General features: G+C 36.9%; 1 protein-coding gene across 9 annotated transcripts in view; it reads left to right on the top strand.

Annotated features, from left to right (window-relative positions):
- The window catches only part of LOC126482432 (protein lap4), a 567,659-nt gene that overhangs the window by 481,384 nt on the left and 67,866 nt on the right, over positions 1-18,409 (top strand). For 8 of the 9 annotated variants that reach the window (XM_050106531.1, XM_050106532.1, XM_050106529.1 and 5 more), the window contains 2 exons: positions 4,814-5,221; positions 5,658-5,757. In XM_050106531.1, the coding sequence (XP_049962488.1) occupies positions 4,814-5,221; positions 5,658-5,757 (508 nt within the window). The remainder of the gene's footprint in view (positions 1-4,813; positions 5,222-5,657; positions 5,758-18,409) is intronic. The other variant, XM_050106537.1, reaches the window with a different exon arrangement.

Raw genomic sequence — 18,409 nt, 5'->3', positions numbered from 1 at the left:
TGTTCATTATCAGAGCTACACTAGCATTACATCCAACTGAATTTATGTTGATAACATTCTACGCACTGAACAGTAGGTTGCCAATTCTTCTTTTTTCTGACAACTTCCCTGAGTGGTCCCAGTGATGAGATCTGAATTGGGGGACTATGTTAACTCTGCAGTGTTTTACCCAGGAGGATGTGTTTATTATCAGATGATATAGTAGGTTTGCATATTTTCTGAGAATTTAATGGCTGTTGTTTCACTTTACCAACAAAGAGAAATCATGTTGGGTAATGTTGCAAGGCAATGTTAGGCATTTGTCCAGACTTCGGCCCTGCATCTACTGAGCAGTCTGTTGACCTTATTTGGGTACCATATATTTGTTTGGCATCTCCACGAACACCCACCCAACCTCGTTGTACCAACAGTTCGACTATCTGTATCACTAAGGCTCACAAACCTCTCCACTGTGGCAAGATCTATTATTCATGTCTGGGGATACAAGGTGTCAGCCCCTAGTGCGATGTTGAGTCATTTCATTATATTTCAATAGAGATCACAAGAAACTTAAACATGAAAAATCTGTACCTTTTGGTGTTGTCCGGACTACATTAATTTTTCTTCCCTTGGAACAAAATTTCATAGTTTAAAGTATTCCTCAAATTGGTACATTTTTAACATGATAGATGAAAAAATGGAACATGTGAGTCTTAACAGTTCATTGTTGCCAAAAAAAGATAAATCTGTGGTGTGATGTTTGATCAGTGTTTGTTATATGCCTGTCATTCTCATTGTATATTATAATGTGAAATACTCTGCATTACATTTGCAAATCATGTTCTTCAAGTCTTCCTCAAATGTACTTCTTTGCATCATTCTTGCCCACTCTTATTCGATTAGTATAGAAAAAAAAGAAAAAAATTAACATTCTTATACAACAGATGTTAGTTTTTATCTAACTTAAGCAATATGTAACAATTACTGAATTTCAGTTTAATTGTATATGACTCCTTTTTTACATACAGATTTTAAAGTATACTTGTGCATTCTATTAATAAGTGAATCAAAATTGTATAATGCTGAGTGTGTGTTTTTATGATGTAATGAGTGCAGGCTTATCAGCTTGCTCTAGTGTACCAGAAACATAATAGTTCATATATTTTTATATAATGGTAAGATCAACAGTAATATCAAAAGTAGTAAGCAAACAAGAGAGCTGGTGGTTCTCTCAGACTTAAGACTGTATATATTGTTTAAAACTATGTGAATGTCTGTTGACTTGTTTGTGTTTGCCAAAAATAAATGGATGTCTCATGCCAAAAACCTGAGTGAGAGGAGAACCACTTATATTGTTTGTATGTTGCAGCATATGTACTTTGTATAATATAGTGCAAAAGACTTCATTGATCAAAGATGTTTGTATAGTTGCTATTATTATATTGTCCGTCTTAACTCGTGGGATCACTTTACACAAGACCAAAAGTTAATATTATCTCCTTTAAACACTTTTATGTAGATATTTTTATGGTGTTGTTAGTATGAGTGATAAGTGTAAAAGTTTAACTAGCTGGTAATTGTTTGTTTGTTTCGAATGTTATTGTTGTATTGGCTGTGGGATGCAAATGTACCTCATTATATATATTTTTTGTTAAACATCTGACATAGTGTCATTTGATTGTTTATAAGACAATACATTTTGTAAAACATTAAAATATTTTATTCTACGATTCTATTTTTTGTTGTATCATAGCGTGAACTATGGATGGCTTGCATTTTCAGGCACTGTAATGTGTATGATACACACAAGATGTATGTGACACTGATAAAACAGGAAACATTTGAAGAACTTCTTTTTGTTGTGTAACACACTTAATGCAGCATTCAAGAACTAAATAGGCTCACTGTGTGTGTGTGTGTGTGTGAGAGAGAGAGAGAGAGAGAGAGAGAGAGAGAGAGAGAGAGAGAGAGAGAGAGAGGAGGAGGAGGAGGAGGAGGAGGAGGAGGGGGCAGGGCAGGGTGTTAAATTATTTCTGTTTGCCTGATATTGTCGGTCTCTCGTGTCATGTCATGAAGCCAAATAACTATTTCAGGAAATCTAAGAGCACAGGTTAGTTGTTTTGCTTAGAGGCAAATATAAAATTTTTGTCGTGCAATGCTTCAAGTGGTAATCAAATGCACATGCCACTTCCTGTCATGCACATGTAAGCAGTGCATTTTCCCCCTTTGCCTGTCCCCTTGTTTTCCATTCTGCCTTGTCCATCTAACTTTCTGTAGTTTCAATGTGATATTGCTCTGAGTATTATTTTTCCATCTTTATTGTGAAGTCAAAAAATAAATGCAGTTATCAGTGTTGCCATTAGGCCACTTGATTAATTCTGTTATTGTGAAAGTAATCTAAGTATTGTTGCTATGTGAAACATTTCTAGCAGTTAAATTGACTCTCAGAAATTGTACTTCTATGTTCCTCTATGAAAAGAAATGAAGGGGATACGAAGTTATGAAGTTTACAAGGATGGGAGAAATCATGAAACCGAATTTGTTTTGAAGGTACACGAGCACCAAGGCAGTCACCCTGTGTTAAGTACCTTCATAGCTTTCTTGGTGCATTTCCACCCATAAACATATTAAAGAAGTTGAATGCCTGTCTATTATAAAAACCCGTTTTATGCCATTTATAATAAAGAACACAATGTGCTGTACTATGCAATAAAATGGTTATAGTTCTTTCTCATTATATTCTTTCTAGCCACTACTTCTGTGTACCATCTAATTTTGTTTAGTTCAGGAGCAATCATAATTTCTCTCGTTTTCATAACTGGTAATATCTATATTGCCATGACACATTTAATTTGTGGATAACTAATAGAAGCAAATAATATGAACAAAATATTATTTGACATTCACTACATTTGTGCCATCCCAGTCCACAATTAGCTCAAAGCATCATTACTATTCTGCTTTTCTGTTCTGTTCAGTTTTTATAACAGTTTAATAGATTTTTCAGTCATGTAATGTGGAAATGAGTTTCACTGCTAGATACTATTGCTTCAGGTGACAGCTGTTTCCCCACTTTATAAATCCAAGTTAAATCTTTTACTGAAGCGTGTTTGACTTTTGATATTCTGAGACTGAGTGTGAGAAATTAGGGTTAATTAAGTGGCATCTATAGAGCTAGGTTGAATCTTCAGTAAATCAACAAATATTTTAATATCCTTGGCTTTGTTTTATTTCTTCTTGTAGATTACTAACATTTTTACCATGATTTTGACTGTTGTTGTTTCTTTCTCTACAATTTGCCGAATTTTGCTATATTTATTCGGGACTGTAAAAATGATAAGTGCTCCAGATGTAAAGTCTGCCTTTCTATACAGAGAACGAAACAGAAAATGACTAAAACAGATGTTACAATTTTGGGCAGATTCCAGAAGATCATGACATGAGCCGAGGTATATTTAGTGATTTTAGATTATCTGTTACAGTTATATTTATGTGGACAGAGTAGTGCCTTTTTCTTAATGTTTTACTCTGGCAATACCGTCTGTCTGAGCTACAGTTGCAAAACCCAAGATTAATTTAACAGTTGTAGTGTCCATGTTAGTGAAAATTGAACCTCAAAGCAAATAATTACCTGCTCTCTAAGTGAATATATTAATAGTAGGGCTTGAGAATTCTAGTTTTACAATAATGGGATTAACAGTTTTATTTAGTTTTGTAGTTTTTCACTAAATAAAAACCTCATTATATATTAGAAAATGCCGATATTTGTTGTTATACATGCATACTACTCAATAAAATGCTTTCTCTATGCCGTATGCTATACATCTGTAAAGAAAATAATGTCTGAATGAAACTAAGTTTCTCTCTTCATTTGGTTCTATTTCTCTCTTCATTTGGTCAAATGTTGTCTTTGCATCAGAAGACGTGTAGAACTGAGAAGGTTGGTACAATTTTAAATTTTTGGCACAGTTTTGAGCATGACAATCTGTTTAGCATGCCTCCTCTTGCTATTGTACCCACATCCTAACTTGTTAATAATAATATTATAATAATAATAATTATTATTATTATAATTATATTGAGATTTTTTTATCATCCCCCTTTTGATGATTTATGGTGTTAAGAGTTCTACTACATGTTATCTTTTTTTTTGCCACTAACATTTCAACCCCTTACCAAATATTAATTCAATTTCATTATAGATGATACAGACACTTGCAATGTAACTGTACTAAGTTTACCTTTCAGTTTGAAATATGTAAGTTTTATTGTCAGTGAATTTGAGAAAAATTGCATCTTATTCAGGCTTGTGCATGATTCAAGAAATAAGTGTAAAGATTACCAAAACTATCTCTTGCATTTCACTGTTCCTGCCATCCACTTGTAATTTGTGTTGAAATTTGTTCCTTCTTGATGTTTAATTGGTTTTCTTCATTTTTCTGTACCTGCAACATGCATAATAGTGTCTGACTAACAATTCAAGATGGCTGTCAGTTAAAGTTTATTTTCTTCTTTTCTTTCCATTTGATTTTTTAAAATACAAATTTTTTAACTTTTTACTAAAGTGAATGGTCCCGCTTTTGTTTCACATGGTCCATATATCCATAGATTTATTGTAATGAGCAAATTATCATCAATGCTGTTCAGCAGGATTTGCCACACATTTTCTTTTGAAGCTCTGCAGTTCATTTCAGGCCATTGTTGTTACTTACTGGCAAATATGAACTGCAGCACATGAAACTTTGACTGTCATGCGTCTTGAGTAGTATGTAATACTCTTCTTTCAAAGTAGCTAGTGAATTAATTATTATATTTCTGGTATTGGTTTATTCAGCTGGTCCAGAAGTCTGATGCTATCTCCACTACTACCCTTCCTCGCATGGGCCCTAGCTCGCCTGGTCTTGGTCAAGGTGCCACTCTGCATTATGCTACGTTATCCCAACAGACAAGCAATAGTACTCCAGCTGCTTCTGTAATTGGAAGAAACAATTCCACTTCTTATGTCCAAACATCCCCTCATCCAAACACTCCTCCTGTAGTGCAATGTGAACCAGCTACTTTTCCTAACCAGACATATCCTTCTATGCCTTTATACAGCCGCTATTCCACACTTCCTCCTAGCAATAACAGTGAACGAGTTGACAGTGAAGCCTTCTCCTCAGTGGAGGACTTGCTGGATCCCATTGCTCGCAGCAAAAAGCCTAATGCTCGCCTTTCATCCAAGAAGACTGATGCCATTGAGGTGGGTCTCCATTTTTGCTATGGCTTGGCAAAGTACTTTCTACTGGATAACACATGGAGCAAGTTGATAAAAATAGTCTTCTGTACTGAGCTTTACTAGTTACTGATTAATGAGGTTTATTTAAAAAGTTCTTACTTTTGTTTGCTGTTTGTCATGAAGAGATTATTTATCTTCTTTATGCTTATAAATAAACATTGGTCTCTTATCTCCCCCCTCCCTCCTAACACATCATCTCCCTCCCACCCTCCATTACTCTTTATCGCCATCTCCCGTGACACCTTCTCCCTGAATTTCCTTCCAAATTTTCAGCATGCTATTAAACAGAGTATTATTAAAAACTAATGCCCTTCTTTTGTACGAAGGTACATGAATAATTGTTACTCTCTTGCAAACTGTACTGTTAGCTAATAATTTTACTGCTGTTTTGTTTCTTTAGGCAGTGAACAATGCGGTTGCTAACAAAACTTCTGTGAGCGATAAGATGAAGTTTTTTGAAAAGGCAATGGAAGAACAGCATCAACCTTCTCCAAAACCAGGTAAAATAATTTCTGTACCGCTTTTTGTTTTCATTCGTCCAGTATAGTAAAAGTCAAACAATGGAAAATCCTGGATGGAATGTAACAATACCAGAGAAGGAAAGTTGCTGCTTACCATTTAGTGGAGATGCTGAGTCACAATAGTCACAACAAAAAGATTCACACAATTATAGCTTTTGGTTGTTAAGGCCTTTCTTCAGCAGTACACGCACATGCACGCATTGCGCGAATGCGTGTGTGCACATGTGCATGTGTATGTCTACTGCTGACAAAGGCCTTAATGGCCGAAAGTTGTGTGAATCTTTTTGTTGTGCTGATCGCGACTCAGTATCTCCGCTATATGGTGAGTAGCAACTTTCCTTCTCTGGTATTGTTGCAATATAGTAAAAGGATTGACGTGTGTACTATGATACTTTGTTTTTGAAAATATTGTACTCGAAGTGTGATTAATTGGTCATGGTTTGGTTTCATCCCAGTGACATGCATGGAGAGTGAAATGGCCTGGTGACTTTTGCCAAATTATGTTGAAGAAAATAAATTTATCACCATTCTATAGAATGACCGATCTGTTCTCATATGTAGCAAGGGGAAAAGTGCTGCCTGTATTCCTTGATCTTGATCTTAATCTCTCTTACCTTAATCTCATAGTTCCTAAATTAGATGTCTTATGCAGGCATATAACTTTTGTACAGTCTTTCTAAAACACTGCTTCTCTAAATTTGTATAGAAAGGTTTTGCAAGAAAGATGTCTTTCTTCAGTCAGAGAGTCCAATTAAATTCCCTATGCAACTCTATTACAATTTTGTATGGGCCCTATTATTGTCTTATAATTTTAGTAACACATTTATGAATTCATTTTGTCATATGAATTGTAGGGAAATTTATTATGTATGGTAGGGAAATTTATTATGTGTACATATCAAGGAAATATAAAAGTTTGTGTGTTAGAGAAAATGGTTGTGAACTGATTTAAAGAAGAGTACTGAAAGGCTACGTTCTTCCCACCCCTCCTCATTGCTTATCAGCAAACGGTACTAAAGGAGGAGGAAATCTGGTGTTTACCAAACACTAAAAGTTTGAGAAACAAGAATGTGTATTATCAAAGCAAGGAAGGAAACATGGCAACTAAGAAACTGAGTATATTTCTCATACTAGTGAGGAGAGATTCCTAGTGGTGGGATTGACTTTCACAGCCATTTACATGGTGGTGTAGGTTAGGATACCAAGTATCCCATCCTAAAGCCATACACCTTGATGGGTCCTTGTTCATGAGTAAATGTCAAAAAAAATTAAGCCTGCTGCTGTACAGCATTATAATTAACACAGTTCTTATGACTGCCATCATAATATACTGGATATCACACTAGACTGGTAAACCGAAAGTGGTGGGTTCAAATCCTGTCACATTCCTTCAAGGTGTTTTGTTTTTGAAATGACTTCCATTGTTATTTTTTCTTCTGTATTTGGTTCAAATGTAATGCTTTTAAAATTCGTAATCCTTTGCCACATCATTTTAAAAATCACATTAACTTTCTTGTTTGTTCTCTTATTGGCTTCCTGCCATTCTTTTTTACATTTGGAATCTTTGTCCACCTGGCTTTAATTATTTTTAGAAATTTTTATATCATAATATTTGGTTGTTTAAAAATAACAATCAAGTAACTTGGCAACAACAACAAAATAGTTATCAGTATTCATTTTGTTGTGAAACAGTCACAGAAATTTATTTTTCGTTATTGGATGTACATTTTTTTTTTGGGGGGGGGGGGGGGGGGGTTAATTGTCGTATAAACATTTAAAACACTATGCATAGCATAAGCCATTCATGACATTTCTTCATCAAAATCCTCCATTCTTTTGTCATGACATTTGTTGGTTGATGAATTTATGTTGTTACACATTTTAAATGCTGCACACACACGGAACAAATGCAAGAGGAAACATAAAATGAGAAATAAAAAAGAACTGATTTGTGATGGCTAACTGCAAATCGACCATGATTTAGAGCCCAATGAAGAAATAAGGACAAATAATGTTAATATGATAATTATATATAAAAACAAAGATGAGGTGACTTACCGAACGAAAGCACTGGCAGGTCGATAGACACACAAACAAACACAAACATACATACAAAATTCAAGCTTTCGCAACAAACTGTTGCCTCATCAGGAAAGAGGGAAGGATAGGGGAAGACGAAAGGAAGTGGGTTTTAAGGGAGAGGGTAAGGAGTCATTCCAATCCCGCAAGTGGAAAGACTTACCTTAGGGGGAAAAAAGGACAGGTATACACTCACACACACGCGCATATCCATCCACACATACAGACACAAGCAGACATATTGTGTCTGTATGTGTGGATGGATATGTGCGTGTGTGCGAGTGTATACCCGTCCTTTTTTCCCCCTAAGGTAAGTCTTTCTGCTCCCGAGATTGGAATGACTCCTTACCCTCTCCCTTAAAACCAACTTCCTTTCGTCTTCCCCTCTCCTTCCCTCTTTCCTGATGAGGCAACAGTTCGTTGCGAAAGCTTGAATTTTGTGTGTATGTTTGTGTTTGTTTGTGTGTCTATCGACCTGCCAGCGCTTTCGTTCGGTAAGTCACCTCATCTTTGTTTTTATATATAATTTTTCCCACGTGGAATGTTTCCTTCTATTATATTAATACAATAATTAAAATGACATAGCGGTTTTTAAAAACAATACATTTGATGAATCAAATAATTAAAGAAAAATAATGATGGAAGTAATTTTAATGAGAAAAGGATAACTTCTTTTTCATTGGTTACTGGTAAAGCAGGACGCACCAGGGTGACATACACCATCATATAGGTTGTTGCAAAACGTCGATCCCACTACTGGGAACATCTCATTGTAGGACATAAGATTTTATTTGTGAAAATTGTGTTTCTGTAATGATTGAAATACAGGAAAAGTAGATTTTTCCCATTTCAGTAGCCTCTGTAGAATGAGATTTTACTAACCATCTGCAAGTTGGAACTGACATGGGTGCAATTTTGTGGAAATACCATGATGATGTGCACACAAATGCACCTATACAACGAACAAAGAACAGTTTTGTTGCAGAGTGTGCCATTTGATGTCCGATGCTTGGTGATTAATGCTGTGAAACATGATGTGATGGTCATATCTGACTAGAGAGTATGCTACATTTTACCTGAGTAATTAATTGTGTGAAAGTTTTCCGTGTGGTGGGTACAACATTTGTTCATTGATGACTGCAAACAAGTCAAATTTTCTCACCTATGTTTGGACTGTTAAAAAGAAACTTCTGTGTATGTTTTGTATCAGAAATGAACCAGCATGCAAAACAATTGGTGAAAGCTGGCTGCCTGGCTCTAAGAAAGGCAGCCATAGACTATCTGTTAAAAGTATCCAGATGCTCACATGAAATGCAAAATTGACCACCAGATGTCATAAAAGGTAGACCTGCCAGTATAAAAGGAGGTAAGGAGTCTTGGTTTGTCAGTAAAGAAGCAGGAACAGCAGAATGCCAGTCAGGAGAGCTCACTGACTTTGAACATGGATAATCATTGGAGAAATTTCGACCCTTCTAAAACTGCCCAGGCCAACTGTTGGTGATGTGATTGTAAAACAGAAATGTGAAAAGAACAACCACTGCCAAACCAAGACCAGGCAGACCTCATGAACTGATGGACAGGGCAGTTGAGCTTTGTGGAGGGTGGCTGTAAAGAATCAGGTGAAATCAGCAGAAGGAATCTCTCATGAGTTCTGATGTTCTACCAGCAATCCTGCTAGCATAATGATTATGCATAATGTGTTAAAGAGAATGAATAGATATGGTGGTCGAGCAGCTCCTTGTAAGCCAGACATTTGTGTAGTCAGTGCTAAGTGACACTTGATGTGGTGTAAAGAGCGACGCCACAGCACAATGAATGAATGGAAAGGAGTGATTTGAAGTTATGAATCACATTATATCATGTGGCAGTTTGATGGCAGGGTTTGAATTTGGCACATGCCTGGAAAAATGTTACCAGCTACCGTGTAAGGAGGAGATGTTGTTATGGCATGGGGGTGTTTTTAATGGTCAAGATGTGGTCCATGTGTTGCAGTTAAGGAAGTGCTAAGTGAGGAAGGATATGAACACATTTTACAGCATTTTGTACTGTGAAAAGTAGAGAAGCAGTTCAGAGACAATGATTGATTGTATCAATATGTTGGTGCTTCGTGTCATAAAGCAACGTCTGTGAGGCAATAATGTGTATACAATAACATTCTTGAAATAGGCTTGCATGCCCAGACCTGCATGACCTGAACCAAATAAAATGCCTTTGGCATGACTCAGAACATTGGCTTCACTCCGGACCCCAGCGTCTTTCTCTGGTATCAGCTCTTGAGGAGGAATGACCTGCCATGTTCCACAGACATTTGGACATCTCATTGAAAGTGTCCCCTGCTGAGTTAAAGCTGTCAAAAAGGTGATGGATTGGCACATCCCATATTGATGTCCAGATACTTCTGGTCAGATAGTAAGCGCCAAAAGCTTATGGTCATTATTTTTTGGGATGTAACAGGGATTATTCTTACTGATTAGCTAGTATAAGAAAAATTTCCTGTATGAATTGAGTGAGAAAGCTCATGAATATAGGCCAATGCAGACAAGACATTGTCAATCCAATGCATCTGCGAACAAAGCTGCTGTAATATCATCCACTCTGCTCATCAAATTTGTAGTAGTAGTAGTAGTAGTAATTTATTCCCCAGTCAGTCACTTTTAGGTGGACATTGGACTAGTCGTACTACCTTTTATGAACAAGAAACATAATTCATATATATGGGCATATAAATAATTACAGATAAGTTTCAGAAGATTGGGGCAGGTTGTTGACCATGGCCTTATAGTAGGAAATATTCTTGCATCTGCCTGAAATTTACCTAAAATGACAGAAAATTTAAGTCAGGATGGTCAGATGCAGATTGTAGCCTCCATCCTCCCAATTACAAGGCCAGGCTACCTAATGCTGCTTCCCCCCCAGTGTACAATACTGATCCGATGATACATTCTTACAGAGAGGTTGTTCGATGAATAAAATAAAATAACACTGTAGAAAATACTGCAACTGGCATTTTGGCAGTATTTCGTACCATATAATTTACAAAAGCAGCTGCAGTGTTTACTAACCATTATGGGTAAAATAATAACATAAAAAGTTAGTGTGCTACATTGCTCATATCTCAATACTAGTCACTACACACACATTATGGAATAATGTAAACTATGCACACTGTCAGCTGACATCAGGGCCTTGGTAATAGTTTTGGGTTATGAGTGTAATTAAAAGGCTGTAGTAGCTATAGATGGATATTTTACCAAATTTTCACAATTGTACTTCACTGAAAAAAACTGAAGTGAGACTTGTGACATAAAAGGAGAGTACCTTTAAATATAAATGCATTCTGACCAGAAAACCATTGGCAGAGTGAGAAATTATTTCCTTATATTCATAATATTTATTGTTGCAGTGTGTACTATCTACTCTTTCAGCTTTTTAAATGAAGTTTCTAGAATTTTTCATTTTCTAGCACAAGTTTTGTGTTATTTGATTATCACAATGTGTTGTACAGCTTGCCATTTATGTTTCTGCCAGGCGCTTTCATTTTGACAAACTCCCTCTTTGGCGTGAGCAATGGGGACATATGAACACCCCAGCGATTTACCTGAATGTGGAGGCAACCAAGGCATTCTTGTCATTCCTGAACATCTTTATGGAAAGCCTTGGAGGATATCCCAGCTTACAATGCTAAAAAGTGTTTACGTACTTTTCTCTGTCTTGAGTAATAATTTTGAGGCTCAAGATTACTTCTCGTGTCACTTCATATTTCTAAATGCTAATTTGTTGTTTTGAGGAATTTACATTAGTTTTTTATCATTCTGTGGTAAACTTACGAGGTAACTGAAATTTGTATTTATGTACCTTTATTCTTTTTAAGGATAACAACTCCTGTAACCTAAACAAGATTTTTAGATATGTCTCTTCTAGAATATCTTATTAGTCTATACATTGCTATTTTTGCATCTTCCAGTAGGATATATGGTATTTCCCATAGGATCTCAGCCATTTCAGTGCTCTTAACATCCATTTAGTTTCTTTTCTAAATATTTGAAATAAAACTGTACATTGTACAAGAAATGGTAGTTCATAATGTCCCAAATGTCCTGTCAAAATTTGAAATGCCATCTCGCCACTAATTGCTGTTCACTTTTTAGACATTTATCATTTCTTATCTTACTCAAGGCGAAGATTCTATTCAATTAGCTTTGCTCTCTTATCTTCATATGAACTTCTAGGCATATTTGATCTTGTTAGAGTCAGCAGTATGATATTTTTGGAGTGATCAGTATCCTTGGATTTCTGTGTGAATCTTTCCTTCAAAGGAAAAGTAGTTGTTGGTCAACATGTAGTTGGTGAGGGCTGTTGATGTATTGGGAGATGGCATCAACAATAATGAACAGGGTTCCAGGTGGTAGTGGGGTGTGGATGGTCAAAAGTAGGTGAAGAAAGTGGTTAGTATCAATGACTTGAGCGGCTAAGCTTTGGGCAGTTGGTTGGAGGTGGTGGTGTCATCAAGAGTGGAAGTTTCTTCAGTGGGAGAAAAATAACCCTTCTACACCAAAAGATCCCTCCCGTACAGCCTAGCCACCCATGGATGGCGTATCTTTAGTGATGAGAACTCCCTTGCCCAGTATGCTGAAGGCCTCAGAAAAGCCTTCACCGACAGGTTATACTATCTAAACCCAGTCCACAAACAGATTTCCTGTACCATATACTCACATGTCCCCATTTGCCCCACCACCTCCAAAAAATCGGCTAGAAATGAGTGTCCGCCTTGTCACCTAATCTCACCCTGGACTGGAACCACTGACCCACATCCTTCAGTAGGCCTTTATCTCGCATACTGTCCTGAAGTGAGGGACATCCTTCCCGAGACCATTCCCACCCCTCCTAAATTGGTATTCCGTCATCCAGCCAACCTACGTAACATCCTAGTCCATCCCTATGCCACTCAAACTCCGAATCTCTTGTCACAGGCATCATCATCCCCATGGAATACCATGGTGCAAGACCTGCCCAATCCAGTACCACCTGCTCCAGTCCTACCCCGGGCCAGCTGTGATAGCAACCATGTCATATACCAACTCTCCTGCAAACACTGCACAGCGTTTAATGTTGGTATACTATCACTCAGGTGTCCACAAAGATGATGACCATCACCAAACTGTTTTCAAGAACAAAGTTGACCACCTGGTGGCACAACATGCAGCTTAGCAACATGTTCATTTTCAGTGGCTGCTTCACAACCCAAGCCATCTAGATCCTTCCCTCCTTCACCAGGTTCTTTGAACTGCGTGGTTGGGAGTTATCCGTACAACAGATCCTCCACTCCTGTAATCGTCCTGGCTTTAATCTCAGGTAACCCACAGTTCCTGTGCCCTCCACTCTACGGTGTCTCCTTCCTCCATCCAAATCAGCCCCTCCCAATTCACATCACCATGTAGCCTTCAGCATGTGCTGTTTCCCACCTGCCACAACAGCTGTATCTGCCACCCCTCCCTCAAGCATTCCTAGCTGTCAATCTGGTCTTCCTCCAAGAGGCTAGCTCTCAACCCCAGTCCATCCCCTATGTATAACAATAGGGGAGTGATTGCGAAAGCATAAGGTAATGCAAGAAAATTTCCTAAGAATGTGGCTTTTTTTTGTGATCCAGTGTTTGCTGTCAGATTTTTGCACAATTACACAGAACAACTTGCCTTATTCTTACCAGGGAGAAGTAGCACTGTGTGTAATGCAAATTTAAAACTTGCACAATCAAGTAATAGTAACACCAAAATTTTTCAAACTTAATATCTACCCAGTAGTAGTTGTTATGTTGCAAAAGAAAGGAAGTTTTATAAGGAACTGTCAAAAAGACTAAGGAAAATTTTGAAGGTAGTGATAAAACTTGTCTTCACTACAGTTTCGACTTGGCCCAGCATGTTCACATACTCAGTAACCCATTTTAGCGTGGACCTGTTTATTTCTTGGCACCATTCAGAATTTAAATATTTGGGGCTGTGTGCGAGCATGTAAACAAACAAACAAATTAGCTATGCCTGGAAAGTGCGCAGACTGCAAAAGGGTCCAACATCATTGTTTGTCTTTTCCACAGTTTTTGGAAAATGGCAGTCATGAAGAAGAAAGCCTTCATTTGTGCTGAAAGTTGTCCAGGACTAAACAGAACAATATCTTATTAGGATATTGTCATTGGAGAATCTGTGGTAATAAACACAAGAGAATTGCTTTGTCATTTAAGCCAGTAGGCCTCACCAAATTTGTGTGTGATTGGGCAATTGTCCTTCATGTCTCTTTTATACAAGAATTTACTGAATGCATTGAGAATTCTACACCTAAGACACATGTTGACTCCGCTATTGCTGTTGGCAAATGAAAAAGGTGAAGTTGCTGTGAATACATATATCTGTCTAAATTTCTTGAAGAGTAGTAATGCTAACAAAGCACCACAAGTAAATGGAAATAACCATTTTTAGTACGTTAATTATATAGATGCAGTGTACAATGCAAAATGGACATTGATGTAAATGCACCTTCCCTGAAGACAATGGGCCCCTTGGGCTTCCTTCTGTATTAATTACAGCAGGAATGATAAGACAAGAAAAATATTGTCTGATTAAAAATGTCAGGACATATTGTGAATAAGGATAAAAAGACATTAAGTGCCATGAAGTAGAACCAGAACCACAAGTCAGTGAGGATTCTGAGGAAGAACCTGACCGACCAGGTATTCTAGAACCAAAGAACGAGAGATGAAAATGTTCTTCATAAATGATTGTGAACTGCTTCAGACACAAGTGTTTAGAAGTATAAAATCAAATAGTTTGGCCACAATAAAATATGGGATCTCGGTAATCTATCTTAGGGTTTTGTGAATTCAACTTTTTTTTCCCTGGGGTCCTTAATGGCTCCAAAATCAAAAGTGCTTACAAAATATGCCGTAATGTAGAGTAAAAATATTAGTATTTTTAGAAGAAGAAGAAGAAAAAAAACCTGCAGTACAGTGTCCATTAATTTTTCTCAATTTGGTACCAGTTTTTTGGTTTTAAATTTAAGTGCCTTGTAATGTTCTGTATGTCTGAAGGAGTTAACCACTTAACTTGTAATGTTAACTTAAAGAACTCTGTAGGATTTGACAATGGCCACTTTTAGGTTAATCTGTATGTGGAGATGCTGAGTTGCAGATAGGCACACCATGAAGACTGTCAGAAAAAAGCTTATAACCCTTCATCAGAATTACTTAAACACACACACACACACACACACACACACACACACACACACACACACACACACACACACAGTCAGTTTCTCTCTCTCTCTCTCTCTCTCTCTCTCTCTCTCTCTCTCTCTCTCTCTGTGTGTGTGTGTTTTGCCTATTTCCGATGAAGGCCTGTTGGGCCAAAAGCTTTGTTTGACAGTCTTTTTGTTGCGCCTGTCTGCAGCTCAGCATCTCCTCTGTGGTGAGTAGCAGTTATCCTTTTCATAATATTGTCAATTTTTGCTCTTGTTTACACTTGAAGATCCAAAGTATTGGCATTGCAAGATAAAGAACCTTTGTGCTGTTTGAGGCACATAAGCTGTTCTTGAAGAAATGAATGTGCCAACATGTGATCTGTATTTAGTGAACATATGTCAACATTTACGTTTTGAACACACAGTAGAACAAACATTCATGAAAGTGATTTCATGAAAAATTGAAGTTAAATATTAGCTTTCTTTATCATAAAAAATATTTCACATCGTATTGTAAAGACTGCATGAAGCTGCTTCTTCTAAACAAAGCATGTTAATCATAAAATGCTTGTAAAATTTGCTGTGGACGAAGAGACACCTTTCTTGCTTTGGGCTTTGCCTGCAATGCTATACCTATCCTTTTATGTTCAACTTAAAACAGCCACCCATGTCTGCCATTTGCAGTCACAGGCAGAGTCCAAAGCTTATTTCTATGTACAAAAAACAATCATATTAGTTATAGATTAAACTGTCAGCAGAACAAAAAAAGTAAGAGGAATTTTGGCCTTCAAATTGTCTATCCTTTCTACAGACAATGTTTCTGTATTCTTTACGCAATGGAAAGTTATCCTGTGTGTGTGTGTGTGTGCGTGTGTGTGTGTGTGTGTGTGTGTGTGTGTGTGTGTGCGTGTGTGAGAGAGAGAGAGATCGGGGGGGGGGGGAATAACTGACAGTAATTCCCCCCCCCCCCCCCCCCCCCCCCCTAATAGAACAGTGTAATTTATACACTGAAAAATAATTGACATATCACACATGGTTTTTGTCCAGCAGGAAGATATTTGATTATAGAATGTAAATATTAACAGTGTGTGTTGTAACCATTTTGTCAGTTGAACTGGAAGGAAAGCAATTAAAATATGAAAGTAAATAAAACATCAGTATGTAAGAAGTAAATCAGCATATTGTTGTCTCCCAAAAAACAGTGTGACAAATGAGAAGGGAATTAAGGAAATTTAATTGTAACGCTAGATGAACAGAATTATAAGAGGTATCATGAAAATAGATTAAAAGGAAAGAAGTAAGAAACGAGGATGTCCTGGATTATAAAATAAAAAGCAGTGCTATGGAGAAATGAAAGCTTTAATGTATGTCGTGGATTTTGAAAAAGGTAATGAGAGCGGATGAGAATATTGTGGTTATGTTCAAGGAAATATGGCAATGTGAGAAAGGTGATGAGCATAGGATTGTATAAGAAAAAAGACATTAGATAGACAAATGAGAACATTTCCACATATACCCAAAGAAGTCGTCATGTGCTGTCATTTCTTGTTGATGGATCTAAGTGGAGATGGTGTTCAGTCTGAAGACTGGTTTGATGCAGCTCTCTGAATACTCGTTGTAATCTACATCAACCTGACCAAGCTTCCTGGAGTCAAGCCGTGGTGACCCTCTACAATTTTTATCTCATCCCCTTTTCTCTCCATAACCATGCTGCCACTTGCATCACAATGTGTCCTATCAGTCAGTCACTTTGTTTAGTCAAGTTGTACCCTGAATTTCCTTTCTCCTCGATTCATTTTAGTGATCTTTGTTAATTACCCAATCTAACCATCGTATCTTCTTCATTCTTCTGTAGCACCATTTTTAAATCTATTCTCCTCTCATCTGTACTATTAATTGTCCCCATTTCACTGATGTGTAAGTTTACACACTAGAGAAATACTTCCAGAAAATATTTTATATATTTGTTGTAAACATATTCCTCTTCTCAGAAAAACCTATCTTGCTATTGACAGCTTGCATTTTGTATCCTCTTTACTTCCATCTTCATTTATTTTACTTCTCAAATAGCTAAACCTATCTACTACAATGTCCCAGTTTCTGATCTAATTCCATCTTTACTTGATTTACTTCAACCACATTTCATAATTGTATTTTACTTTCGTTGATGTCATATTGTAACTTCTTTCTAAGATGCTATCAATTTGAATAAACTCATCTTTCAAGCCATTTGATTTCCTGACACAATTGCAATGTTATTGACAGAATTACAATGTTGTTGCCAAACTTTGATTTTTTTGCTTCTGCTCTCTATACTTTAATTTTTTTTCCACATTCCTCCTTGGTTACCTGTCCTGCTGGTTCAATGTACAGATTGAATAAAATCTGTGGTAGGCGACAACCCTGTCTCTCTTTCCCTTCTTAACTACTGCTTCTCAATTGTGTTCTTCAGTGTAAGTTGCAGATATCTTTGTACTCCCTGAATTGTATTCCTGCTACAATCAGAATTTCCAAGAGTATATTTCAGTCAACATTATCAAAGGTTTTCTCTAAATCTACAAATTCAATGAATGTAGGTCAACCTTTCTTTGATGTATCCTCCAAGATAAATTATAAGGTCAGTATAGCATCTTGTTCATCTAAATTTCTCCAGAAGCCAAACTCATCTTCTCCAATGTCAGCTTCTGTTAGCTTTTCCATTATTTTTTGAATAATTTGTATTAGCATTTTGCAAGCATGATTATGAAACTGGTATACTGGTAATAGTCACACCTATCGGCACCTACTTTCTTTAGAATTGAGCTTATCAAATTTTTCTTGAAATTAGAGAGTATTTTGCATGTCTCGTATATCCTCAATACTGGATGGAACAGATTTATCATGGTTGATGTGCCCCATATAGTACCAGCAGTTGTTTATTAAAAAATGGGACGTGTTGTTGAGTCATAAACGGATATTCTGTGGAAGGCTGATGTGAATGATTCACATAGGTTTTCGTTGTGGACCATCTTCCTAATGCAAGGCCAGTGGGTATTAACTGTGTGTGCAAGGACTGATTTATTATTATTTGTTATTATTTATTAGACTTGAGTCGAAACAAGGCCCCGGGAGTAGACAACATTCCATTAGAACTACTGACTGCCTTGGGAGAGCCAGTCCTGACAAAACTCTACCATCTGGTGAGCAAAATGTATGAGACAGGCGAAATACCCTCAGACTTCAAGAAGAATTTAATAATCCCAATCCCAAAGAAAGCAGGCGTTGACAGATGTGGAAATTACCGAACTATCAGTTTAATAAGCCACGGCTGCAAAATACTAACGCA

This window comes from Schistocerca serialis, chromosome 1, assembly GCF_023864345.2.
Source record: "Schistocerca serialis cubense isolate TAMUIC-IGC-003099 chromosome 1, iqSchSeri2.2, whole genome shotgun sequence".
Taxonomy (NCBI): Eukaryota; Metazoa; Arthropoda; class Insecta; order Orthoptera; family Acrididae; genus Schistocerca; species Schistocerca serialis.
This window is presented reverse-complemented; position numbering and strand designations above follow the sequence as displayed.